The sequence below is a fragment of the Rutilus rutilus genome, assembly GCF_951802725.1.
Source record: "Rutilus rutilus genome assembly, chromosome: 25".
NCBI lineage: Eukaryota > Metazoa > Chordata > Actinopteri > Cypriniformes > Leuciscidae > Rutilus > Rutilus rutilus.
Window position 1 is genome coordinate 17,816,674 of NC_140229.1, and position 19,178 is coordinate 17,835,851.

At 41.1% G+C, this 19,178-nt stretch overlaps 1 protein-coding gene across 1 annotated transcript in view; it reads left to right on the forward strand.

Annotated features, from left to right (window-relative positions):
- pcdh1a (protocadherin 1a) overlaps positions 1–8,747 on the forward strand; it is a 78,006-nt gene extending 69,259 nt beyond the window's left edge. The window contains exon 5 of the mRNA XM_084401437.1: positions 5,021–8,747. Coding sequence (XP_084257563.1) covers positions 5,021–5,394 — 374 coding nt within the window. The 3' untranslated portion in view covers positions 5,395–8,747. The remainder of the gene's footprint in view (positions 1–5,020) is intronic.
- The last annotated feature ends 10,431 nt before the right edge of the window (positions 8,748–19,178 follow it).

A 19,178-nucleotide genomic window follows, 5' to 3' on the forward strand; every position in this document is an offset into this window, starting at 1 on the left:
TTCTCTCATTTTCTTTTGTCTTTCCTGGTTGCTCCAGAGAGGAACATGATATACTCAGCAGTGCCAGCTTGTTAGAGGAGCTTCTGTGTCTGATAATAACCTCAGCATGTCAGGCAAAACCAAGCTGTGTCATTTTCCCTCGGCAAGAAGACGGCTGCCACAAATTATTACAGAAATACAGACATCATTGTTTCTTTCGTGGTTAACCGCAGGGCACCTGATTTCTGATAATAGATTCTTATAATTACCTGAGAATTTTGCACATTTGATTAAAACCGTGGACAATCGGGGAGTCAGACAGATTCTTTTCATCTGCCCTGCTTTTCCGTGAACTGGACTGTAATTTCCAGCTGATTAGAGCACAGCGGCGCACTCAGAAGCAGCAGGTAGAGGATGGAGGGAGGGTAACGAAAAGAGAGAAAAATGTGGCAGATTGGAGAGAAAGTAAAAGAGAAAGGGAAGGGGTGGGGTGGGAGAATAAAAGGAGAAAAGCAAGGAAGAGTCATTGGGCAAAAGCACTGGGAAAAAAGAGGATCAGAGAGACAGAGAGAGGGCAAAAGGCTGAGGGTACGTTAGAAAGTGTGCATGCTGGATCAAACAGGAGGTGTTCTATGAAATCTCAGGAAGAGCAACATGCCCGTTTCCCCTCCCCACTACCCCTCGGCTGGAGATCAGACAGAGAGGAAACCTGCCGCAGATCCACGGGACCAGTCATCCCACTGGTTCCCTGATGCAAGAACACTGCAAACCCACCCTTACATACGTCTTTAAACGAAAGGACGAGCAAGTTTTGCATGTTAAGGTGGTCACGGCGAAGCGCCTGTAGCGCACAGTTTACCATTTTTGTGCTCTTTCATCTTTCCTTTTTTCTGCTTTTCCTTTGGTCTCTTCCAGGTTGTGTGCTGTGATTAAGGCTGTAAACCTGGATGGTTTTAAGCTTTTGTTGCATAGAGAGAATACCAAAGTGTGGTCCAAACCCCATACGCAATGCCAACCACAGTAAACATCAAAACGCACACCACTTTAAGATGTGAAATGACATTTATGAATGTCATTTCAGTAAGCTATATAAGCAGTAACAATTGAACTACTTGAAGCTTTGCTTTACAGTAAGTACACTTTGAAGGGCAGTTATAATAATCGAGCTACAGTCATCATCTGACAATTAATGCCAAAGTCAAGCTACAATCACATAATCTAGGTCTGTGAGTTGTAATTTTCAGTCTGACTAAAGCATTTACTTGACATTTAAAAAAATTATAATTATTGCTTTAGTCCAGCTGAATAAAACCTGTAAAGTACATGTAAACATACTTGCTGATTGTATCATAAGTAAGAATATTTAAGAACAAAAAATAAAATAGGCCTACAAGAAAACATTTGTATCCATCCATCTCACTGCCTTTTAAATCCATTCACTGATTGTGTCTTTATTTAATATTATTAGTATTACTATGCCCATTAAACCTAAATAAAACAGTAGGCTATATGGTACTGTAATTAAGATAGCCTACATATCAGTGAATCGGTGTAGCCAAGGTTACAAACCTGTATGTTTATTCACTCAGTGGAGGAGACTGCATATTTGCTAAATATTTGCAAAAAAAAAAATTGCTTTTCTGACAAATATGTCTGTTTTCTTTTTAGATGTGTAATTAATGCAAAAACAACAATTATAGTCACGGTAGCTCCGGAAGCATTATTGCGATGTTTTAAACATGTAATCCACATGTAAACGAATATGTGAATCGGATTGCAACATTTAGGGTTCATAAACAGACCTTTCAGAATCTGAAATCATATTGGATTTATTCCGAATGACCTAATGTAGCATATTAATTACCTGATTTGTAGGTTGTGTATGAGCGTTTTAAAAAGACTTCAAATGTGGCTCATCCAATCAGAACTTAAGAGTCATAACTGCAGTATTTGTTTATTAAAATATACGTCTTTAATTGAACATTTTCCAAATGAAAGCGGACAAATTAACGAACAGATACATTTAGGATACATGTCGTCTAACATCTACCAGAAATCCATGCTTTCTTTTCCACTTTTCAGAACTACACGACTACAGAAAGATTAGATCTGCATTTATAAACAAGTGATTGGCTATTCTACAATTTTAATAATAATAATTGGAAGAAATAAGATGAAAGAAAAACCGTTTTCACACCTGCCTACAAGAACATCACACGCACACATTTCCACCCTCCCAACGCCTCACCTTTCAAACACCATCTGTAGCACACACATCTCTTTTGCACAAACACATGCACACACACTCTTACTTTACAAACACAGACAGTAGCGCCATTTAACGCACATGCACACGATCCTACGCATATCCTATCCCTCGCACACACAAACGTTGCGCCTCTAACACACACACTTGATTATTCTCCGAGTTCACCACACACTTTTTCTCCCACACACTTTAGCCCTCACACACACAAACAGGACTGCAGGACTCTAATGTGTTTGTTCCAGAGGGGCGAGTTGATCTATTCCGCTTGGTGAGATATAAAGCCTCTTTCCTCCTCCAGTAAACGCCCTCTTTTACACCATTCCAGACCTCTTTGATGTATTGACCATGTCGGCTCCTGCTTATTGGGAGTTTTTTTGAAGCCTACGTTTGTGCGGCACGCTCTCTTTGGTGGGGTCAGTGCTGTGTTTTCGTGCGGAGAGAACTGTCAGTTATGTTGTGCCTGTGGAGCCTTACAGAGCTCTTTTTAATGAGTGCATTAAAGCTGCATAGATGTTCAAGGCCAGTGGAGGTACGTCCCCTGGGCCCCGGCGTCTGCCTCAGGGCTGCCATCTGTAGATCTCTCGCACATTTAAGGGTCTCCACTACTTTTCTCTTTATTTTCTCTGTCTCTGGAAGATGAAGTAGTTTGGAGCTGTGGCGAGAATGAATCCAAAGTGGAGAGAAAGGTAACATGGCAGGCAGGAGTGTGCAGATCAGAGGTTCTCAACGTTCCGCAACCTATTTTTTTTGGGATGGGAACCATATATAATTTAGCGATTCTGAGGCTTCTCAAGGATTCCACTTTCATAAACGATAAATATTTGTAAATAAATATGCAAATTGATTCCCAATTGATGTTTTGGATGTTTTAGTTTTCACTTTTTAGAGGTGTTGTTATGCAATTCAATAATTGACCTTAACTTTAGGATTCAACTGTGCTAAAGGCAAATTGGAGCAAAAGGCACATTTGGTTTTATTCTCATCTAAACTGGTTGCACTTTATTTTACAGTGCGCACATTTGTGTGTACTTACAGTACACTTACCTAAGAAAGTACTGGTTAATATAAGGTAACTACATGGGTTAATGTTAGGTTTAGGGGCAGGTTCCGGGTTAGGGTCTAGTTATTACCCAGTTGTTGTAATAACTATAATAAGAACATATGTACATGGGGAACAGGACTGTAAAATATAGTGCTACCTCTAAACCACTAGATGACACAACTCTACGCAGCACTTTTATACACATCCGTGTTTCTCTGTGAATGTGGAAATATATCAATTATGAAAGTGGAAATGTGTCCATTATTGTGCCTTTATCCCCAACAGCAGGGGCTAAAGGCACAATAATTGGCATTATAATAAATAGTGATCTGTCTTTTCCATATTTAGATTTAGATGATCAATATCATTTTAAGTTAAGTGTCCCCCTTAGAGATAATGAAAATATTTTATATTAATCATATAATAAAATATCATATTTTTGGTTACTAGTGTAAAGCCATTTTAAATTATTATGGGATCTCCTTCAAGCAGTCTAAAAAAGTATTTAATATTTTAATGACAGTAGATTAATTGAACAAAAATTAATTATTTTTATCCAAAGAAACTGAAAATACAAACAAAAATCTGAAATATTACCTTTATCCCTTAAATGCATGAATGTTTCGCCAATCATTATTACATATTCGGGTCTTTAGCGACCCAAATCTATATCTAACACGGATGAATCAACTCTATTAAACTCTCCGAATATTAGAGAAACAATTACAGAAGAATAAAATAAAGACTGTGAGGTTGAGAACCTCTGGTGTGAAAGCACAGGGGTGAGGAACATGTACACGGAGCGAACGGCTCCTGAGAAAGAGTGCATGTGGTTGGTGGATTACAGGGTGTGTGTGCTAATGTAGCTCTGTGTGTGGCTCTGTCACTGGGAATGAGGTCACTGGGTCTCGGCCCTATTTAATTAATTAGGGAACAGTGGAATGGAAAATGAATAGCAATCAGAGGCTCACTAATTTCAGACCTGCCAATCAATAAGCCTTAGCACTGAATTTTCCTTCAGGGGCCTTGGTGGGTCTCATTTAGCGTTGAAATAGGATACCGAATGCAGGCGTGCCTGTATGTGTATAAGTACATAAATATTCAAGACATGTATATCAGGGCTTTGCAGTCTAAGTGGCGTAAATGCAGTGAAAAGTTAATTTCACTTTCACACTTTCACCCTTCCATTTATGTATGTGGGCATACCTTAAAAATTTTTTTTAGGTAATACAAAGAAGGAGATTGGTTTAATTAACAGAAACTCAAAATATTATTTTATGTGAACCACATAATTCATCTAAATTGATTTGACAGAAAAAAAAAGTTGTGATGACATATCATGAAAATAATTTCACACAGAGTAGCAACCGTCAATCGACATACCAACACTTTGAAGAAACCATTTTCATTCACATCAACCCAGACGAATCTGACCCACAGTAGCCACTGAAGAAATCCCAGTGTGCAGTACATAACAACAGCACTGTGCATAGCAACAACTGTCTCTCACATAGCAACCACACCACAGTGCATAGCAACCACTGGCAGCTCTTTGTGTATTCCCTGTTAGTTGCTTGCATTTGACGCTAGGTGAACTGCAGTGTCTCTGTGACTCACCCGGTAGAGATGAACTCAAGCGTATCAAAACAAGTTTTGATTTGTTGTTCTTTAAAATAATTTACTGTGATCATTAAAGACTGCTTTTTTGTGTGTGTGCCTTCCTCTTGCAGATATTCGCTCATTGCCTGACGTTGCCATGACGGGAAACTGCAGCCAGGAGTGCAGCGAGCTTGGTCACTCAGATGCCTGTTGGATGCCCGGTCAGCCTTCGCCCGTCCGCAAGACACGCAACCCCCCTAAACTGTCCACGTTTGTGCCTTATCAGGAGAGGGGGAGCCTGGGACGCCTGGCCAATGGGAGCGTGAGGTTGGGAGGAGAGGAGAACAGGCCACGCCTCCCACCTTCCCGTAGTGCCTACTCCAGTAGTGACCACACCCCCAGTGACCACGCCCCACTAGAGGAGGTGCCTCTGAGGGTGACATCAGAGTTCCCGCCTACCAGCCCCCCCTCCAATCACGCCTCGAAAAGAGAGATATACCTGTGAGATAACCACACCCACCATCTGTGATTGACACACATCAGAAGTTACAGAGACACGGTTGCAAACAGAGAACATCGGATCTGCGACAGGATAAAATATCAATTGAATAGTGGGAAAATACGCTATTGTCATCAGAGTAGATTTATTTATTTATTTTATTATTTATTTATTCATTCATTCATTCATGCATCTATTTATTATCACTTTTAACACGTTATTTCTTTTGTAACTGTAATTTTTTTGCATACCATTAAAAACAACCGATAAATACTTTTACGTGACTAACCGACTTTTAGCTTCGCTAGCCTACGGAATGTTCATGGGTTCTTTTACTAGATTACCAAGTGCTGTAGTGGGCAGGAGATACTGCTGTAAAAGGATCTTGAGCCACATAGAGTGTCTAACACTCTTTACTTGATCCTGTCCTCAGAGGAGAGCAGTCTTTATACATGTAAAACGCTGTAAATACATTTGTATGGTGTATATATGAATATTACTATCCGGCTTGAGTTGAAAAATAGTAAAAAAAAAAAAATACAATAAAAAAGATCAAAAGTTACATCTAAATCAGCCTGAACACCTGAAGTGTGTGTTTACTGCTGCTTTTGAGGGTCTGAACGTTTGTAATGGCCAGATGGGAACGTGATTAGACGAGTTGGATTGGAAGATTTCCTGACGGTGTGCCCGACTAGGACCCAGATCCTCACCTGCGGTGCTGTGTGTCCATGTGCACACTGAAACCGGTGTATAGTTTGTGTGTAAGTGTGCGTTTGGCGAGGGAGGGCGGTGGGTTTAACAGCGATTAACTCGCTATGACAGACCTTAGCATATGCCGGTGTGTGCGTTTGTGCGTCAGGGGACCTACTGTCACGAGAAGTAACACATGTGGCTTCTGGCACATTAACACGCTATTCAACAGATGAGAATCTGCTTGCATACTTTTGTGTCATGTGGCAGAACTTGTGTTTTTTTGGCACTGTGAATCTCCCCTGAACTCCCACGGTGTAGTGCAAACGCTGCCTGGCACTCGCGGAGACGCCTACGGCTCACACAGCACAGCCTCAGTGAGGAGGAGACCACCTGCCTCCCCTCAAATTATCAGTATCGTTTCGTTAACTCAATGGTATGTGAAGTCCACAGACGCGCCTCATCTCCATCAAACTGCATATTCACAGTCCTTGGTTTACATAGTTTTAAATGAAACCTTTGTGTCCTATTTAGACTTTGTTTGATGAACAAATGTATTAATGCCTTAAAACAGTTGTATATAACAATCACAATGGACAAATTAGACTGATAATCCTGTCTTGTCTTTCGCATGTCAATTGTGCATGTTTTTTTTCCACAATCAAAAAGAAAAAAAAGACAAATGTTACAAACGATCACATCACCATCTTTCCAGCCACTTTTCTTTTTTTGTCTTTTTCACATAAATGTTCTGTCCTCCATCAATTGGGTATTTCTTCGGGTTGGTTGCTTTTTGGGGCTTTTTTTTTCTTTTTTCTTTGACACTGTGCTGACTATCTAACCTGCTCTAAAGCTGTGTCTCCCTCCATGTTTGAGAGAATCTCTGGGGGACCATTTTGACAATGACTATCTATTGTGCTCAAGGACCATCTATCTGATGGACATTATCATTACTACTGCATCACAGTGCATCGCCTCGACATCGCTACTTTTTCCTCACCTGCCGCAGCACAGTCCCTGCCCAGATCCCGGTGCTCGGGCGAGCGCGTGTGTCTGCCGGGAGGGTTGAAGAGGTGTACTGCAATGGGCATTTCCTTAATTGGGGTGAGTAATGAGTGTAGTGCAGTTGGCATATGCGAATACTCCAGCCCCCCCCAAAGGAAGCACAGATCACGGAAAAGATCCCAGTCCAAACGCTTCAATTGTTTAAGCGAGTCGCATTTTTTCACTGCACTTACCTCATCGCGAATGCCTTCAGCATATCTCGCCGAATAATTAAGGCTGAAACGTATGGAAATTACTGGACGTAGCCATGATTAAATAAGGCGCATGATTATCCCGCCCTAAGGAAAGAAAGCACATTATGCTGTTTTCGAAGCCATTTAGTGACTCTGATAGGGGAGAGGAGAGTCATGATATAGCGTAATTAGCCCAGCTTCGCTTTCCCTCCTCTCCACTGCAAACCACGCTCTGCCCAGGCGAACGTGTGAGATCGCTGACCTGGACTTAACACGGCTAAAAGATAGAGATGACCACAAAACTCTACCACCACTTAAAGGCTTTCATCTATTCAAACTCTGAGTGAAGCAGGCTTTGACCTTCCTCCACTCCGATGCCAGCCTGAGTCAGATAGTCTGAATTGCAGGTTTCGACTCTTCTGGCTTTTTTTTATTCCTAGTAATTCTAAGGCTAGTCTCCTAGAATCCTTCCGGCCAAAATGCCGGAGGACGGACGGAGGAATGTCCACTTCTCGTGGTTGTTTTTTAAACTGGTGTTTAGATTTGTGCTCTTTCGCTGTTAGATGTCTGGATGTGACGAGACGACCGTATCGAACGAGGGAGTCTTTTCTTCGTCCTTAGAGCGAGACTTTTCTTCATAGAATAACGAAAACTGGTGTTTGTGGTAAACATCTCTTAGAAAGCGTTCTGTACATAGCTCTCCACATCCCCCCCGTGTGTGGTGTCAAGCAAGCGACGAGTTGAGCATGAATTCCAAAGATAATTGGTAGAAACCGTTTACTGTTCTTGCTGAAATGTTAGTGCCGGTTCAAAAGAGAACAAAAGCGACGTTCACTGCACAAAACTCATCTTCACCGTTCACCCCAAACTGAAGACAGCTGCCTTGAAAGTATGTCTTTTGCAGGAGAGTTCAAAACTTGTTATCCTTAACTGTTGGTTATATTTATATAGGAATAAAAATGCTTGTGATGATCTGTTTTTGTACAGTTTTATGTACATGCAAGTGAAGCTTTTTAAATCTTACAACAAAAGCCGATGGCATATAAAAATCGTAAAGTGTTTATTGAGATGTGCACATCATGCCTTGGATGGATCGATCTTTTTTGCCGAGTCAGTGTGAATGTGGCCGTCGTATGCCTGCACCGTAGTCATTCACTGGCTCCTGTCACCGAGGGCTTTATCAGATTTTATGTTTATTGTGAACAGTGGATTGTCCGATCCGACTTGTTTGTTTGATTCCCATGTGTTTCGTTTTGTTCCGTTTCCGCATGTTGAAAACAAACCCCTTGTAATAAGTCCTTGCAAAGTTTGTAATAAAATGAGTGAAGAAAAAAAACAAAGAAATACATTTGCTTGGTGAGTCATTGTTTAAGAATGAATCTAGGGACTGTGATCTCTCCATAAAGCTTTTTCATTAATAAAGCAAATTGATCTGACAAAGATATAAGACTCTTTTTTTTTTTTTTTCTCTCTGGGTCTCTTCGCCTGTGTAAACAGAGAAAGAGGAAAAGGTTACAGTTCCGCCAGACTGACAGGAACTTAATAGAACAGAATAGCGAATGTGAGATCTAGTAATGTGAAGCTCTCACTTCACAAAAAGCTGTCCATCAATATTAATGATCAAAAAAACTCAAGACCCTGAATTTTCTCAGTCTCTGAAACCTAATTCTCTCCTCTACAAGGAGTTAAACCGTTACGCCCAAGACCTCCCAGTACTCGACAGCACAATAAAGACAAAGCCATAAAGATGATAACGCTGAGATGAAAGACAATAAATCAATCCGGCTTTCATTTGGTGCACTGTCTTTATAGATATGCCACGACGTAATTCGCGCATCTCTGAAATGATAGCTTTCACAGATAAAAATAAATGGATGTGAGCCAGCGAACAAACGCTGGGAAAAAGCGAGAGTCGTAAACAAGTTAAAAAGAATATCAAACGTACAAGATGGAAAGTGAGGTAAATACTCAAGAGCAAGTATTTGTGAGTAAAGAGACAACTCTGGGAAACACGTTACACTGTCAAGCAAGCGCAAGATCAGGATAGTTTAGAAGGCCAAACTGCCCTCTAATGGTCTTCAGGAGAACTACACCAAGGCGAAGGATTAGCATTTAATACCAGATACTCAACAGTCAGGATTAATGAATCAGATTGCTGGTGTTCTTCAGCTTCTTGTTGACATCACCTACAGCGTACACGTTCCCGAGGACGGCGGATGAAACGAGCAAAGCTGCATGAATAATAATTGAGATCAGGGATGATAGTGGTTCTTGACCACATAGAAGCACATTTCGCAGACAGGGATCCTCGTAGCGGCTTATTTAACCGAGGCTGCGAAGGGAGCACCCACTGAGTTTTTTTCATTAATCTCCTTCTAATGGATAGGTTTTCGCTTCGCCTCGCTCTCTGCAGGCTGAGCTTTAAAAGGAGCCGTTTCGCTGGTGTTTTGTTTACGTGCGGCTGGGGCATTTGTTTCCTGTTGAAGAGGGAGTCTAAGTAGAGAGGGTCTTTCTTCAAGATGAAACTACCCCCTCGGCTACTGCCTACTGTTGATCTGCTGTTGCCGTGGAAACCTGGCCCCTCTCTCTTTCTGTTCCTCGCTCTCTCCCTCACCCACGCTCGTTTTCGCTCGCTTCGTTAAGCGCAGTGCTGCTAGCAATTAGAAGCAAAGCCAGCGGCGGGGACGGCTGCTTCTCAAATGTACTCTCCAATTAAACACTGTCAAATAATGCCGTATCTCAACCCGCCGCCTCCCGCCGTCCCCTCCTATCACACGACACATTCGCGCCTCTAAAAGAAAGATACTTACAATCGTGCCAAAATAAGCAGGCGCGTAGATCTATGGCACGCGGATTCACGGCCTTTTCCGTAATGATGCTAAAGGCGTCGTGTTTTTCCTGCAGGCGCTTAAAAAACGTGATTATTTTTTCATTCAGCAGAAAACGCATGTAGCGGCAAGCCTTAAAAAGGTTTTCTCCAAAGTATTGATTGCAGATTTTTTTTTCAGGAAAGTGAGGTGTTTTACAGATCACAGGCACTTAAGACTCATAGAAAATTGCTGGACTAAAGCCCTCTCATATTCAGCTATTTGTACTGCTGTCCTACATATCGACTCTGATACACTATAGATGTAATTGGCGCATTAAAATCAATGGCGCAATTTAAACAGCATCATCATTAAAAAGGTTTATGTGCAAAGTCAATAAGCACAGCGGAGATGTTTGGGACCCGTGGGCACATGCAACATCGCACATCAAAACAGCATCATCACACATGCAAGACCATTTTTGTTTGTGCAAGGTGGGCTACTATACTCCTTTGTTGCCCAATTGCGTCAATAAAACGTCTCTTTGTCTCATTTAACACCCGATTACGTCCCACCTGGATTCAATCTTCCAATCATCTATGATCCCGAAACAGCCTAGAGCCATCCATCAGCCCTGACAAACACAGCGACCGTACGCCACACCTCATAGTAGTGCCTCCTCACCCATTCACTGGGCCTAAACGCCCCCTTTCCACAGTTGCTTAGGCCTCAGGAGGCTTCTCCTGTATGTTCAAGTGGAAAATCACTTTCTGAATAACTACTTGTCCTTCTCGCACTCGTTCACAGCCTTGTCTGTGGTTTTCTGCCTGATAAAAACGGCCAATAGCTTATGCCTGGCAGTGAGAGAGAGTTATAGTGTACCATAAGAGTCACATTTGTTGAGTAGTCCAAAAGGAGCTACTATTAAAAGTCATATTTTATTGACGCGTGTTTGTCGGGTTGTTAAAACGGGATTATTGAAATCGCAAAGACACGGCGGAGAGCGGCGAATCAACGGTGGCATCAAGAGAGGTAGCTCAACACTTTCCCAGCCCACCTGCTGAGCATCACACCTAGAGACTCGTTTGAATTCATTTTCTAATCCTGGAAACATGACACTTTAACATTAATCTAATTTACTGCAAGTCTCTGGCCAAATGGAATTAAAACAGCTTTTCAATCCACTGGCATACACGCATTCAACAATGTCTGAGTCACCTGCTGCATGTATTTATATGCATGTGTGAATATTTATGTCCTGTACCTCAAGGTTTTAGCTCTTATGTCTATATGAAAAAAAATATATGTCTGTGTTGAAAGTCACAGATTTCTAACAACATTTTGCACCTTGCAAACTCTCATTTGTCATCTATGAAACTGTGACATCACACAAAAGCTACCTGTTATATTGCATTATATAATGTGTGTAACTGTTACGGTTAGTGTAAAGTGACACTGATTGTGACTGATAATCTAAGTTTTTGTCAGACAAAAAAAAGTTTCTACTTTATTCAGTATTTAAATATGTCAGATGTGCAAAAGGTATTTAAATACGCAACATAAAAACAATTATGTTCCAATTAACATGCATTAAAAATGCATCCTAAAAATCTTTAGGCCTGGTTTCACAGACAGAGCTTAGATAAACCAGGATTAGACCTTTCCTTAAAAAAAAAAAAAACATTACTGGTGTGCATCTTGAGACAAAACAATGGCAGTGACATATTTCAGGACAGTTTCTTTGTTAAAACAGCTCAAACATGCATTCTAGTCAGGGACTAAGGGGATACTGTTTTGTACAGTATATAAATACAAATGTAAAATGATAACAGTTTTTAAAAATCTGTCATCACCTTCCAGTATGACTTTCTTTGTTCTGTTGAACACAAGATATTTCGAAAAAATACATACAGTACACATGGGGGTCTAATGTTGCTTTGGACAGGTTTGGAAATGGCATGAGGGTGTGTACATTATGACAAAATTAAAAAAAATTGGGTGAAATATCCATTTAAAGACACATCACCACAGTCTAATAATATTGTATCTTGATTTAACGGCTTTGATTGTAACATTTACTACATTCAAAATAAATGCAAATTAGTACTGCATGAATTTTACATCATGAGTTCAGACTTACATATATTCAGATATAGTATAAAATATGTGTATTTGGCGTGCTGTCCGAGAAGAGGGCTCCGAGCTTGAAATGTGGTCCGAACCCAGAACACTCCCCCAGAGCTGGGATTGGAATAATCGAGAGTGAGGAATTGAGGTGGAGGAGGGATGCTGGAAAAACTGTCGTGGAATAGAGGTAAATCAGCTCTCTCTATATATATATATATATAAGCCTCCTCTCACACTGATTGGGTAGATTATCAGAACATGCTCCTCAATAAAAACATAATTTGCATATCCCTTCACAAGGAGGCAGTTTGTGCTGTAGTAATGATGAGACTGGGTCCTGGTCATGTATTTGTCACTTGTTCAGGCTTGTGATGCCTGAAAGTGATGCAAATCTACTGACACCAGCTAGGGGCAATGCGGTCAATTATGGAAGTGATGCTGTCTGTCTCCGTGAACAACCATCATTTGTGTCAAATTAATCCACTGATTATGATTGAAATCCACAAATGCCTGACAATCTTGTGGAATTTTAATAAAGGTTGAAGGTTTGGCTTGTTAGGTTAGCCCCTACTGGTAGGCATGGTAACTACACCATCTGGGTGCATTATGCTTTTATATTCTCCATTAAGTTTTCCTAGAAACTATCATGGCACTTTCAATCACTTCACAGTGCAGCCATATTAATTATTCCACTGCAGCTAATCATCATGATTTAGACTTATGTATAGCATATAGTTTCCTGCTGCTTGTCTGACGTTTTGCATTAATAGGTCTGGTTAGCATCTGCAAAGCCTTGACACCCTGTAGAAAACAAAACTGAACTATGCAATAAACACTTTTTATTGTGTGGCAGAAATTGATTTAAAATATCCTGGCATTTAGACAGGTTAGCAAATATGATAGCTGTTTATGTTTACTACATCACATTTGTGACACATCGCATTAAGCATGACAAAAAAAAGAGGTTCTATGCTTACAGGTGTTAATTAATGTTAATGAATACCAATTTACACCTTGGCTTTTATTTGCAAACTGATGTTTATGTTTTATTTGACTTGATTTATGTCATTTATCACATCGTTACCCTCCTCTGATATTTTTTAGCCATTTTAGTGGAAAATTCCTTTACAGATTTCCATTCTAATCTGAAAAAAGAGGAAACAAACTCAAATCTCGAAGGACGTATCCTTTTTATTTAAAAAAAAAATGATTTAGACGATAGTTGGTGTTTGATAATACCTTTCTTCTCCAGAAGCACATTGTGTATTTCTGCATCTATGGCTCCTCCGTTGCATCTACACTTGTGGGCAGCCTTTGTTTTTTTCCTCTAATCCTATGGGAAAAGGGTCCAGTCAGGCAATAACGTTTTTTTTTTTTTTTCAGTATGCAACTGAAACCTAAAAGGAAAGTTAGAGAAAATAAAAACTTTTCAAATTAAGAGAAGATTCGATATTGCAACATGAAGATCCTCCCATGAGAAACTTACTCAGACAAAGTGGATAGAAGCAGATGCTCATGAGGTACGATGGTAAAGGCAAGGAAATGGAGAGCAAAGAAAAGATGGATCTTTTTGTTGTAAACACAGGGGGTGCAATTAAACATCATGTGTACAGCTGCTCCGAACGATTTTATTGAATGCCATACGGAGTTAGTACACAAAACATGCCGCTAATGGTAGAGAGAAGTGCTTTATTTGGGAAGGAGTTCAGTTGAGAGCCTAATCAGAGCCGCTTTTACATATTTATCTTGCGCGAGTAGGGCCGGATTACTTCAACGCCGTTCTGTGTAGCAACATTGTTTGCATTTATTCTAGAGGTTTGTCGGATATTGTTATGCACCTGAATGAGCCTTACAGGCACGGTGAGCTATAGTTCTTCCTCTTCCTCTAAGGTTGCAGAGGCGGCTTTCCTGCACTTGCTTGATGGCTTTGTAAAGACAGTCAGGGTACAGTTGGAAAACACAGCGTTTTGTTGAGAAATGCTGTAGCTGCTGGGAGAGCAGAACTGGCAGATCCCAGAGAAGAAGAGACAGGCTACATGATGGAGTGGGGAAGAGGGCTCTCATTTAGAAGATGAATACTGACAGGCGGCCTCCCGGCGGACCTGCTCCTTCTGTCCGACGTGAAACCTAAAGGAGAAGTGTGTTGATTAAGCACACACCTGGGTGGCTGAGTGGCATCAGCTGATCTTAGCCATGGGAGACTCTGATCAACCCCAGTCACTCATTTTCTGCTCTTTCAATCATTCCATATCAAAGTATAATTGCCATGCTGTTGGACTAATACGTTTTAGTTCGAAAACGCTTTTTTTTTTTTTCTCCATTTTGGCCTTCCGTCCACACTGAGACGGCGTTTTTATTAATGAAAACAGCTTTTTGAAAACGCTCTCCAAAGTGGATACATTTGAAAACGCAGTTTTCCGCGTTGTAGTGTGGACTGTCAAAACGTAGGTATTTAAAAATGATTAGTAGTGATGCATATTGTACCAGTAGATATTGAATGTGCTATTCACTTTCACACTGTTGCTAAAATATGTTACTTTGCACACTCTTCATATCGCAGTCTTGCAAAGATGACAGAAGATTTACTCACATTTTCTGTCCTGCTGCAAATCATGAGAGCAGTTGCAGTTTAGACCAAACATATGGTGACTGTGGACGCATCAATGAATGGTGTGATATTTTGCGCGATAACTTTTTTATTTATTTTTCCGTCTGTATCATCTCAGTGAGCTTTTCTAAGGGTTTACACATGCGTAAGGTGAATTTAGCGTTTACAGGTGTTTTCCAAAAGTTTCTCATCCACACTGAAATGTCGGAAAAAGCCTGAAATCGCTAGTGTGGACGGAGAGCGTTTTTAAACTAAAACTTCAAATGTATCCGGATTAATGTAGACGTAGCTTAGGTCTGCGGTTATATCTCTGGTTATATCTTAGGTTGGATGCACGTGATTTAGGGAGAAAAGCGAGCGGGTCGGTGGATAATGCAAATCGCTTTTGATTTACTCCACCAATGAAGCCTTACAATGTTTTGTTTGTGAAGCGCACTCTTTGATTTTTTCTTCTGAAGTTTGACTTCCAGCATGTGTGTCTTGGCCTATAGTGAAAGATATATAAAATACATTACAGCTTTAATGACAGTCACAGCCATTAATGACAGACACTTCCCAATGTCGTTTCCCATCTACCTCGGTTTAACAAAAAAACGTGCTATCCTCCCTCTCGCTCAAGCTCTGATCTGGTAGTCTCATTAAAGCTCACATTTTTTCCTCCACTCTCCCTTTTGAATAAAACTTTTTTCCTTTCGCAATCGATTCCCTCCTAATTAAAACCACCCTTTCTCTGCGTCCGTCATCTAATTAACAGGCTCCCATTCACTTTTCTATATGTCGATCCACTTAGCCGCACACAAAAAAATCTCACCTTTTTCTCAGTTCGCAGCTCTCTCTAGAAAGTTTCATCCTCTACAACCCGAAGCTCTCCTCTGAAGACAATTCTTTCGTCCTTCCTCTTCTCATGTCCGCTGCAAATTGGACTGAGAGTTGTTGGTAATTGAAGATCATTGTCTCCCTCCTCAGGCAGCGAGGCTTCGCCGTAGCCCTAACAATACACCTCTCTCCCTTGGCATCCAGCCAATTTCAGCCCATCTACTTTGTTGCTTCTCAGACTGGATCTTCTAAAGCCATGTGGAATTGGAGGTTCCATCTCGAAACCCAGAGTGCAGAGTCACTTTTTTCGGCTAGTTTTCTTCCACTGTCCCCGTTTCTCCCAGGAGAAGTATCTCTCCCAGTTCACTAACTCACAGGTCTGACTTGCAGTGTTTTCAGACAAGAACTACACACTAGGCCCTGGCTGTCCAATTACGATAGTGCAGATTGTGCCTCAAAACAACAACACATTGAATTCAAGATAATGGCGAGTCTCAAAGCCATTATTCAGCGCATGATGTGTTTTTTGAAGAAACGGTTGAGGGACTTTGAATAGTCTCGGTAAAAAAAAAAATAAAGCATATGTTTTGGGTCCCACATGCTGTCACATTTCTTCTCTTCCACTCTCCATAAATTTGTTCTTTTGTTGCCAGGAGACAGAAAGTCTTTTGTTCTGGGGAGGAAATTGGGGGAAAAGTGAGACTTGATAACCTCTCAGCTGAACTCCCAAAGATTTCATGATGGAATGGAGAATATTCTCCAGAGGATATGTTGACTTCATAAAGAGTTTTAAAGTGTGAAAATGAGCCCCTTTTTTCCAAGCAACACTAATTATGTAATGTAAAAGTGCTCCATTGTCTGGAGAGAACCAGGAAGTCAAATGCATTTTAAATGTATTTCTTACACCAAAACTGACATGTTTCACTTTTATAATGAGTACTCCCTTCACACTTGACTAAACTTGTATTTCCTTTTTGTTCTTGTGAGATGGAGCTCTACTCTCTCTCTCTTTCTCATCATTGTGAATGTGTCTGAAGTGAAGCTGACGAGTGCGGCCAGGTTTCTCAGACAGAGTCAGAAAATTAAAATGAATAAAGCAGCTACATCCAAAGTCATTTGCTGTTGTTTGCGTTGGTATAATTCTGCAAGAAAAAAGCAGAGGTTTTGACAGAGAACAAGATAATAGCGATGGTCCTTATTCAGGAGAGACACCATATTTCATTTTCGCAAATGAAAACGATACTGTGAGGGTTAAGATATACAGTCTGTTCAATGGGTTGTAATTTTGTTTCGATCAGAGATGGACTTGCCATTGAAAGCAACAGAATGGAGGTCGAATTGTGAGCTTTGTGATTTTCACAACAGAGAGAACATTTTTTCACAAGAACACAACATTTTTAGTTTATATATATTTTATATAAATTTTTAGAAGTACACAATAAGGGACCATGTACAAAGAGCTGTGTTTAATACTATTCTGTATTTTCAGCAATGCAAAATTATGAATATTTTTATTCCACTGCTTGTGTGAACACAAATGATTTCACCAAGCCTGTTCAAAGCAGGGAGGCAAGGAGAATCGAAACAGAAGTAAAATTAACATACATAATTATATTTCATGTTTATCAGGGCTTTGCAATAAGCATGACCTGCTGGCCTGTGTGTAATTATAATAACTGTGTAATTTCCAGCTATTATTGAAGATTTTATTTGCAAAGTACACTAATCTGTGCTGAAAAGCATTTATATGTGTGAAAACGTCTCGGGTTACGACTGTAACCCTCGTTCCCTTTTCAGACGCTGCGTCGAGAATCGACACATTGGGGAACGCCTTCAGCGTGATGGAACTAGTCCAATCTCGATTGGTGTTGCATCATTACGTCACTCATGACGCCGCATGTGACGGTAATGCAGAAGCTATAAAAGGGTGCCGGATCACAACAGCGTCAGCTTCTGATAGGTCGAAGCAAGTCGTTCTCAGGAGCGCAGGAAGTGTGGCCGAGGGATGCAGAACGAGACGTTCCCTGCGTTGAGAATCAACACATTGGGGACCTGCTCTAGAACCCCTGGGAGCAGAGCGATCGGGGGAAATGTGTACAGGCGTTGCCTCGGCCACGCCTACACCATGGCATCCAGTCCCAGGGGAGCTGGATGCGTAACAGAAAACCAGAGCGGACAGTGTGTGTTCTCGTGAGAGGTGAACAGATCCACTTCCACCTGACCGAACTTCCTCCATTTCAACTCCACCATCTCAGGGTGGAGTCTCCATTCCCCGGGTCTCAGCCCCCTGTCTGCCCCTACATTTTGTCCCCGGGAATAAACATTGCTTTGATTGAGAGTAGTTTGCCCAAGGACCACAGAAGAACCTGGTGCGCCAGTCTGCATAGAGGGTGCGATCTCAAGCCCCCTTGTCGATTTATGTATGAGACCACCGACATATTGTCTGTTTGTACTAGAACATGATGGCCTCTGAGGTCCGGAAGGAAATGTCTGAGAGCCAGAAATACTGCCAACATCTCCAGGCAATTGATGTGCCACGAGAGATGGTGGTCCTTCCATGGACCCCATGACCGCTCCCCAGCCTGTGAGGGACGCATCCGTGGTCACTATTTTTCTCTGACACGGTGCTCCCAACACAGGGCCTTGGGACAGGAACCATGGTTTCTTCCACATGACCAAAGAACAATGGCATCTGCGCGTTACTTTGATTGTGCAAAATGGGTTCCCCCTCTGGGAAAACCCTCTGGGGTCTTGAGCCCCAGGTCTTGAGTGTGTGTCACCCTCGCTCAAATAGCGAGGGCAAGGGGACACACACTGTCTATATTGCTTCTCTCTACTCGCCATGATAATATATATATGAGTGCTTTTGTGAAAACAGACAGACAACACCAAATAAGACAATACAGTCACACAGAACGCTTGCTGAAGACCAGAAAGCTGACGCTGTTGTGATACGGCATCCTTATATATATATTGTGTGTGTAAAAAAATCGATTAATCGCGATTAATCTGACCTAAAAGTTTGTGGGTGTGTGTGTGTGCATATAGATATTTACAGACATATTTTATGTTAGATGAGATTAATCGTGATTAATCATTTTGACAGCACTAATATATATATATATATATATATATATATATACATACAATAGTAATAATAATTTTGATAGGCAAGCAGAAAAGAAACCTCACTGTTGAGCCATGTATCTCCAAATTGGACAAAAGTGATGTGAACCATTTTAGAGATTGAAAATCAGACACACTATAAGACAGCAGAACAAGATTAAACATGGCGTCTAGCCGTCTACCTTGCATGAGGCCATATTACTGAAAGGTTTCAGTTAAGGCAGAAATCTCTCTCACCTTTATTCCTCAGAAGGTGGTGTAATCTCTCTTCATGGTGAGGTAACTTTAATGGCCTGTTGTGGTTCAGGCTGTTTTGTGGTGGTTACGGAGCGTTTACTCGCGAGCTCTTTTGCAGAAGCACGGGAAGCGGGTGACAAA